Genomic DNA, 10256 nt, shown 5'->3' on the forward strand with positions numbered 1-10256 from the left:
TGTTTTATCCAATTTCAACGGTACGGATCCCAAACTAGGTGGATATTGTGAAGGATTTGGAAAGGATCCATTTCCCAAAAAATGGGAGGATTTTTGCTAGAGGGACTGAATTTTTTTATTTTTATTTTTTTGAACAAGCGATATTATAGGTTTAACCTCACAATGCGCGGACAACAATATGGTTAAAATTCCCTTTTGACGAGAATTGAACATAAGACCTCTTACTTAAAAATGAAGAGACCTCACATATTAGTTATTATTAAATAATTTATATATTTTAATATACAATAATTATTTAAGCCTCATTTTATAAAAGAAATTATTTTATGAATACGACTTAAATTATGTTCAATTTGTATCCTATTGTTTATGCAGGCTGATGTCACCCATAACATCATCCATCGCCAGCGGGCTCAGGCCCATCAATTGTTGGGCGGGCAGTTGACCTGGCTTGCTCTCACCACCTGCCTGTGCAATTACGGATCGTGGAGTTGGATTCTTTGGGCCGAAGCAGTTTAAACCCAATTGGCAAGACAATGGGTACCGCTGGAGCTGTTTTTAGTATGTATTCGTATTCACTATGTGGTTGTGAACAAAACAATCCAACGGGACATGCTAAACACTTATTTTTTTTAATTTCTTACGCACTTTTGTTTAATTCTGATTATTGTTTTCATTTGATTTATTTAACCTTATGGCTAAAAATCAAAAGGTTGCGTGAGAAACTAAAACACCTCCCTTTGAGAAAAGTACTCACTATTGGCCACCTTAATAAATAAAAAAAAATACTCACAATGTCAATCTTAACCAAACATACTCATTTTCAGCATGTGATTTTACGAATTAGTCATTTTGGATGAATTTTATTCACGCGTTTTTTCTGCCTCTCGCTCGTTCTGCAACCCCATTTCCTGCCTGTCTTGTTAACTCTCTCTCCAAGAAGCCGACTGATTAGATACTGAAAACAAGGTTAAGCTGCCATTGAGCAATACTACTTGCGAAGGTGTTGTCCTCGTGCCTATTCAATCCTATTTAATTTGGTGTGGTTCTAAATTAGACAGATTGCCATTTATCAGTCTATTCAACCTCATGCGCGAATCCGATGTTTGAAACCGGCATCCAGGTTCATCAATTAGGGATCTTATCCTATAGCCATTGCTCGAAATGAAGTGGAATCCCTTGTTCCTAATCTATTGTTAGGGCTCGATGATGTTGACCGAATCGACTTGGGAGAGAAAAATTTGGTCAGTCTTGCACAAACAATAGATGCACTGTTGAAGTGTGACTTGGTCAAAACATACCAAAAAAAATTGTGGAGACTGTTGATGTGCAAATGAAAATTGTGGAGACTGTTGACTTGGTCAAAACATACCAACAAAATGCTAACAAAACTTGCTCAAAAGAAAATTCTACTTGGGCTTATTGTCAGCTCATATTCTTTGTGCAAATGAGTCAAGCTTGAGATTAATCCTTGAAACAGAATTCATGAAGCGATGGACAATCCATCTATGTAGAGAAACTCTCTTTAGAGCAAACCAAGAAAATTAGCATTTTTGACCTGTTTAGTATTCTATTTGAGTTCTATTTTTTTAACTCATAAACAAGTTGAGTCACAAGTTCAAGATTCTTATTTGGCAGGCACTTCTCAAAAACTCAACTAAAAAACAAAGCTTATATGTTTTTTTTTAATTTTTTTTTTAACAAACGATGGTATTTATACTAAAAAAGAGAGAAGGGGTAGGTTTAGCCTCACAATAGGCTAGCAATAATGTGGTTCAAATTTGCATTTGGCGAGAATCAAATCTAAGATCTCTTATTTATAAGTGGCAAAGTCACTGGACCATTATACTAAGTGGCAAAGGCTATTCATTAAAAACACAAAAAGTATGTTTTTGTACTTTTTTTTTGGATCCAGCTTCTCTCCCCATTCCCTCTCTGCCTATCTTCTTATCTGAATGTCACCACGTGTGTTTGTGTATATATATATATACATACATACATACCTGGATCAGCCGGAATCTTTTCAAAATACATTTCTACCGTAAAAGGAACTGTTGGGAGCTTACACTGTGTTTGGACGAGGAGATTTAAAATTACTAAGGAATTTTAAAATGACGGAACTTGAAATGGCAGAATTTTAAAATTTGTGAATTTTCTTGTTTAGTTAATTTAAATGAACAATGAAATTTGAATACAGAATTTGTTATTTTTAACTCTAACAAAATTTGGAAATGATGCATGTTTACACGATTATTTAAATCACATAGCTAAAAAGTTCAAATAAAATAAAGGGGGTTTTAAACTTTAATCATTGAAGAAAATTAAAATTGAATAAAAATCTGGTGTTATATTGGATATTGATTTTAGTCCTTTAATGTGTACTTAATTTAAATTCATATTATATTTTTGTTTTAATATTTAATAGATATCTTATTTAATATCATTACATTAAATTTTAAATTTATTATTATACACATTTTAATTCATTAATTTTATTTAACATCTTCTAATTAGTGTATCTAAATGTCTGTATCATAATATATTTTACTAAGTTAGTGTACCGAAATATCCGTACTTAAATATATTATACTAAACTAATGTACTAAAATGCTCGTACCTAAACATATTATACTAGACTAGTGTACCGAAATATTTGTACCTAAATATATTACAATGAATTAGGGGCACATAAGACAATATACAAAAGTAGAAGTGTACCGAAAAATCTCTACGAAAAATATTTTCTTATATAGGACACTTACCATAATGAGAATTAAAATTTATAATATAAACTTAAATTTTTATTTATGAACAGTGAACACCATAAAATTATAAATAAAAAAAGAGAGATATTAAATGCATATAGTGACATTAAATAGAATCTAAGGACTAAAATTATTTTTAATCTTGTATAAAACATTTTTTTGAACTTCATTTTATTTAAGAATTAAAATCTAGTTTTCCATAAAATAAAATACATGAGTTACTACTTTGAGTTAGCAGGCTGCCTCAGCTTTTTATTGTCTCGTTTTTAACAGCATTCACTTCTTTGATCTCTGCTATCTTAGTTTTAATCTCCGTCGCGTCTTTGATTTTTGCTGCCTGATTTTCTGTATCATCTTCTTCTTTGATTTTCTGATTGGCTTGCTCAATGACAGAGTCCACTTCCTTTTCGACACCCTCAACCTGCAAAATTTTGGAACGATTAACATCAATCACATGATTCACATCTAAACTCAACGAATGTATCCTTTATTTTGGAAGTTCTGAGTTTAACTTATTCTCCAAAGCTGTGGTCGGACGTCATGGTTTCACCTCACCATGACATTTCTTCACCATGGCCTTTGAAAGTAAAATTGAGGTTGGTTCTCTTTATCTTAAACTTTTTAAAATGAGAAAGAAAAATAAGCTTATTTTTAGCTACACCCCTAAGAACTCGATTTTAATGTTATTTGCTCCATGTAACTCAAAAGTTGTCATTTTTTCTCTCAAAAACTCAAAATTGCTTCAGTTTGCCCCTTGAAATTCAATTTTGATATCATTTTGCACCCTAAAACTCAAAAGTCATCATTTCACTCTATAAAACTCAAAATTCACTTCAAATTGTCTTAACTCTATTAATTCCGTTATGTTGATTTGATTTGAGTGCACCAAACTAATCGATTTATTTTTTATTTTTTCATCTCTAACTCAAGCACATCAACCCAAAAAATTTCAAGTTTCTTCTTTTAAACTTAGTATTTTCTGATTGTTTAATGCTAACTCATAGTGGAGACTTATAATCAAATTCATTGACATATGTGGTTAATCTTATGGGTGGTGGGTCCCACATATGTTTTAGGGGTGATTTTTGAGTTTCAGGGAAAAGAGAGAGTCCACAAGTTAAAGTGAAACAAATTTTGAGTCTCAGGACAGAATAGGGAGTAAAGTAATGACTTTTTAGTTACAGGGGATAAAGTGAGATCAAAATCGAATTCTAGGAGGTGTAACTAAAAATAAGCCTAAAAAAAATACATTACGAACTTAGGGCTACAAATAGAATTTCTATTCTTTTTAACAAAAAAAAAAAGAAAGAGTTTGTATTTAATTGCTTAAAAATTATTGAAGATACTAAACAAATGCGATGTGATATGTAATAGGGAAAGGGAAGGAAGGAAGCGGCCTTTGTTTAAGAAATGGTGAACGATTACTAAACGAGTGGCTTCATGTTCTAATATTCCAAAAGCATCATGACAGAGACACACATACAAGGACAGATTGATTCGTTTCATAAAGACCAATTTACTTAAACAGTACTTAATTAAGCTCTGTTTTAGAAAAATTAGAAGATTAATGGCATCTCCTAATTGGTCAATTGGACAAGAATAAATGTTATATTCAAAGGTGAAACAGAAAAAACAAATTACAGCACATTTCGATCACAAACGGACACAACATAAAATTGTAATAACGTTTGATGTAAGATTTATCAACAAGTTGGCAACGCCCACGTCTGCTTTCTTTGAATAAACACATTGGCTGGATCTGAACTAAATTATAATGAAATCATAATATTTAATTGACATTTTCCTTACGGCATATAGTCCTCTGTTTTGTTATGCACATCCCCATTTTCAATTCTTAATATCAACAAAATTTTATTTATAATGATTGACGCTGACAACTACTAAACACGGAATTGACAAAAACATGTGATCCTCACCCGTTAATTATGAAATAAAACTTTTGATTAGTACTAAGTACTAACTAGATAATGTTATTATATATGGTGGTTCACTTTTAATCGTGGAAATCAAGATATATAAGAGGATTAGGTATAAAGAAAGATTACCTGCTCAATGAGATCATCTGCTAGCGCAGCATCCTTGGCTGCTTCTCTTGCCACACTCTCAACAATCCTTGCTGCCCTTTGAAGTTTTCCTTCTGGAAGATGATCGGCAATGTCATCGGCCACCTTCTCCACTTCCCCGGCCACCTTCTCTACCATTTCTGCCACATCTTCCACTGTATCCAGCGCCGTTGAAAATGTCTCTGTACATAGTAGGGGTGTCATGTTTATATGGATGGAGAATATTACATCAAAATAATTTTTTATTATAAATCAATTAATCAATTCCTTTTCAGAAAAATAACTATTGATCTAGTAACATTTATCTCTACAGTTTTTGAAAAACAAAATTATCGAATCTTTTCTTCTTACAAATCAAAGAAAAAAGTAACGAGGATGGTGACGAGGTGTGACGATGATGATGATAATGATATTAAATATTTCCTTACCTTTGAATTTTAGCAATGGCCACCATTTGTTTTTCCAAAAGGGTATAACTACTGAGAAAAGCATCCCCACAAGCCATAGTTTCCTGCATTTGTAATTTGTGTAATGTCAACTTTAATCATGCGCTGGTCTGATACAAAACCATAAATTAAAAGAAAAGCCTGTGGGCAATCAATTTGACAAACATTTCAAAGAGATCAAGTAGCAGAAGATCATCGACGTACCAATTATTACCGGAAGGACCAGAAGGAAGAGGAGCTCCTGGTTCCATACCATTGACAACCACGTCCCTGCAAATAAAGGGTCGTACTATTTATCCGTGATAATCAAATTTAACTGGAAATCCATAGAGTTGAAGAAATATAGCTAGGATTAATTTACTTACATCTTTTTCTGGCTACCATTTTGGATCTTCACGAGGGTCTGCAAGAAGCTCCGATTTCCGAGATACCGACATCTGTCCCCGTGATTAGTACTCAGACAACTAGGTCTAAAAACTGAAGCCTGCAAACGTCTAGAACTGCAAGGAGAACTTATTGAGCATCCGATCGACATGGCCATTGACGAAAAAACAAAGGTATTGTTGAGATGGAGTTTTGCTGAAGACTGAGAAAACAAGGTTAGAAAGTTAACAAAAATGTGTAGAATGAGAATCTGCTTGTTAAAAGCACTTCCAGAGAAAGTGGCTTCTAGGCTTTTAGGATTGGTGGAACTCTAGCTTTTAGAAATGTTCCGGTTAAATGTTAATTTGGAGACACCGTTTTGGTGGATTGGGTGAGAAGTTAATATTATATATATGGATTGATCAAAGTCAATGGTCCATCACCAATACCTATTTCTCATTGCTTCACGCTTTGTAATTTGCCTATTATTCCAGTTTCACATTGGTGGAACTTTCCTCGTTAATTTTCGAGACGTGTTTATAAAATATTAGTCCATTTAGATTTGCATGGGCCCACCTCTAAGAGTAGATGTTTTTCTATCACGAAGAGGGAAAACAGGTTTGGAGATATTATCATTCAATTAATAAGTTGAATGGTATTTTACACTAGTATAACATGAAGAGAAGATTAGTTGTATTCATGAGTTTATAAACGAGTATTCATCAAATGTGCTTTTGGTGCTTTATTTGTTTGCACATTTGATGCTTTATTTGTTCAAATATTTTTTTGTCCAAGTTTATAACCCCAAAATGAGAGCCTGGCTTTATAATAGTAAAATTTATTGATGTTTACAACAAAATATCACTCAAGAATGTCTCATTTTATAACTATTTTGTTTTCATTTTTCATATACACATTCATTTGACATTTATTTCACCACTTCTTCCTTTACTCTTTTCAATTCTTCCTTTCTCCTACACACTTTTCCTCTATTAATCACATAAAATATTAAAATTGAAAACTAAAAACAAAGTAGTTACCAAACTATTAGAAGAAGTGTACTTGTTGTTAACCTAGTTTTAAGGGGATGGGTTGATGTACCGTGTAGAATGGGCTGTTTTCTGCCCTCTTGTACATTGATGTCACCAATAGTGTTTCTTGTTGTCAATCCCCTTAATCAAGGGATGTGTATCTAGTGGTTGTTTACTTTTGGTTGTTAGCTTTTAGGCTTAAATCAATGAGGGATAGTGGGCTTGTTCCTTCTCTTCGATATACATATATTGGTTAGGTCTTGTAATATTTTTCCTTACAATGAATATACAACTTGAAAACTCCAATATGGTATCAGAGCAGTGACCCTAATTGGCCTGTCTCTGTGTACTCCTAATTAGCCTGTCTCTGTGTACTATCTTGAGAGATTTTTTGAGCTTTTTTTGTTCTTCAAACATGGCTGAAGAAAGTTCATACATGGTGAAGGAGATAGCTCTCATGTTGCTCCATTATCACCTCGCTCAGACGTTGATGTTAACCCAAATCAACGTCTTAGTTATGTCTTACTAAATAAGTTTAACTATCTTCCTTGGGAGAGAGCATTCACTTTTCCCTTGGGAGGACGATCAAAGCTTGGTTATGTCAATGGTGTTATTCCAATGCCTGAGAAGTCCTCACCAGATTACGATGCTTGGCTGTGCAAAGACCAGTTGGTCATGTCGTGGCTACTCAACTCTATGGATCGTAAGATTGCAGAATTTTTCAGTTATGCTGAATCCTCCTTGACTCTTTGGAAAAATCTCAAGGAAATGTATGGGAATCAAAATAATGCAACTTGAGTGTTTCAGTTAAAGGAGGATATTGCTGGCCTGCAACGAGAAGGAAATTTATTTGTGCAACACCTTGGAAAGTTGACCACTATGTGGAATGAGTTGAATGTGTACCGACTACACACCATCAATGCTACCGTGTTAACTAAGAGAGCTGAGGAGGATAAGTTATTCCAGCTTCTAGCAAGCTTGCTGAGTCCTGAATACGAAGACCTTCGAAGCCACATCCTCATGAATCCAGAACTACCTTCTTTCTTAAGTGTGTGTGCCACGATTCAAAGGGAAGAAGTTCGCAGAAAAGTCATGATCGTGGAAGTTAAGGTAAATATACCGGAAGTTAAGGTAAATATACCAGAAGTTAGGGTATATTTTTCTAACCACAAACTTGGTGAAGAGAAGGGCTACAAAGGAAAAAGATCTGGTTTGAAATGTAGTCACTGTGATGCTGGTGGACATTCAAGAGATCATTGATGGATTCTTCATCCAGAGCTAAGGCCAAAGTTCCTTATGGACAACAACAAAGGTTCTTTTAAGGGCTCACACAACTCTTCTTACAAGGCAAATCATGTTGCCATCACTTCATCCGAGGAAGCACTGAAGTTCACCTCCAATCCAACCACTTTAATCAATGAATTTGCTGCCTTCCTTCATAAGAAACAAGGTCATGGAGATAGTGAAGGACCAACGAATCAGTGTGACAACAATCAAACCGCCTTACTAGGACAATTTGCTAGATTTCTGGCTGAGAATGAAAATGTGATACAACAAGATATCTCTGGTATCTTACACTTTTTCTCAACTTCTCTGAGAGTAGGTAATGTGCATGATTATTGGATTATAGATTCAGGAGCCACTGATCATATGACTAACAAGTCTAAAACTTGCATAACTTTGAAAAACTTTCAACTCCATCTCAAGTGTCAATTGCTAATGGCAAGGGTGCTATGGTTGTAGGAAAAGGAAAAACACATTTAATCTCAAGTGACGTCGAGTCTGAGGCTCGTTATGTACCTTCATTCCCTTTTCAACTTTTATCTATTGGCAAGATCACAAACTCATTAAATTGTCTTGCCATTTTCTCTAAAAAAAAATGTGATTTTTCAGGATTTAGTCACCAAGAAGACGATTGGTGAATGATTTTTCTTAAATGGTCTCTACTACCTTTCCAAGCTTACTCAAGTTCCCAGGGTTTTTCAAGTCACTTCAAGCTTAGCTCAAGAACAACAGCTTTGGCATCAACAACTAGCACATCCTTCTGAAAAAGTCTTATCCACTTTGTTCCCAAACTTGTACAAAATTACAAGCTCTTTTGACGTGTGTCATTTTTATAAGTTTACTAGATTACCATTTACCTCCTATTTGTCTAGGGCTAGTAATCCTTTTGAAATCGTGCATTCTGATGTTTGGGGACCAATTGTAGAGTCTTTTGATGGATACAAATACTTTGTAACTTTTGTGGATGATTTCACAGGGATCACTTGGTTGTACCTTTTGAAATTTAAAAATGAAGTGATGAATGTTTTTCAAGATTTTAATACACTTGTGACCACACAATTTGTTTCAAAAATTCATGTTTTACGATCAAATAATGGCACTAAATATATGTCTCATAACATGTCACAATATCTAAGCATGCATGGTATACTATACCAAACAAGTTGTGTTGGAACTCCCCAACAAAATGGGGTAGCCGAGAGGAAGAATAGAGATCTACTTGAGAAGACTAGAACTCTTATGTTTCACATTTATGTGCCTAAGAAATTTTGGTCTTAGGGAGTTCTTACTACAACATATCTCATCAATAGATTATCTAGTAAGGTGGTGAACTTTAAATCACCTTATGAGGTCTTGAAAGACAGAAAGATCAATTTATCACATTTGAGAGTCTTTGGGTGTACATGCTTTGTTCACATTCAAGCACAAAATCGTGACAAGCTAGACCCAAGGGCTACCAAATGTGTCTTTCTAGGTTATTCATCCACCCAAAAAGGTTACAAGTGTTACAATTCAATAACTAGAAAAATGGTTGTTTCAAGGAAAGTTAAATTTGAAGAAAAAGTTCCTTACTTCTCACAACCATTGGATGATTCTAGACAGGGGGAGCATTTACTAGATTTATTTCCAACTCCATATCCAAATGAAGAAGATGCAACATGCATTTCTGGTAAGCATGAACTGGATACTAGAAACCCTTAACTCTGTGACACATCCTAAAGAGGAATTCTCTACTCCTTCCAACAATGACATTACTCAGTTGCCTGCAGTCCATTCTCGTCTAGTTCATCGAAATCCTACTCGTGAGAGGAAACTTCCTTCCAAGTTACATGACTATGTGACATACACTACCAAGTATCCTTTGACTAATGTTATTGATTATAGCAAAGTCTCACCATGTTTTGCTGCGTTCTTAAGTGCTATTAATGAAGCTCGTGAACCACAAAGTTTTCAAGAAGCTAATCTTCATAATGAGTGGAGAACTGCCATGGTAGAATAGCTTCAAGCTCTTCATGAAAATCACACATGGACCATAGTGAAATTGCCAAAAGGGAAAAAGGCAGTGCGGAGCTGATGAGTGTACAAAACCAATTTCCATTCAGATGGCATGGTTGAAAAACATAAGGCTCGCTTGGTTGCTCGAAGATTGACACAAACCTATGGGATCGACTATAACAAGACACTTGCTCCCATGGCAAAAATGAACACTGTTAGGGTGCTGTTGTCAGTTGCAATCAACAATGCATGGCCTCTCTTTCAAATGGATGTTAAAAATGCTTTTCT

General features: G+C 34.5%; 1 protein-coding gene across 1 annotated transcript; it reads right to left on the bottom strand.

Moving 5' to 3' along the window:
- Positions 1-2895: 2895 nt before the first annotated feature.
- LOC126605907 (uncharacterized) lies at positions 2896-6048 on the bottom strand. Its single transcript, XM_050273358.1, has 5 exons — positions 5661-6048; positions 5500-5565; positions 5278-5360; positions 4832-5031; positions 2896-3186 (listed from the first exon to the last, which is right to left on the bottom strand). The coding sequence occupies exons 1-5, from the start codon at positions 5834-5836 to the stop codon at positions 3010-3012; spliced, it is 702 nt and encodes a 233-aa protein (XP_050129315.1). The 5' UTR covers positions 5837-6048; the 3' UTR covers positions 2896-3009.
- Positions 6049-10256: the final 4208 nt, after the last annotated feature.

This window comes from Malus sylvestris, chromosome 15 (assembly GCF_916048215.2).
Source record: "Malus sylvestris chromosome 15, drMalSylv7.2, whole genome shotgun sequence".
NCBI lineage: Eukaryota > Viridiplantae > Streptophyta > Magnoliopsida > Rosales > Rosaceae > Malus > Malus sylvestris.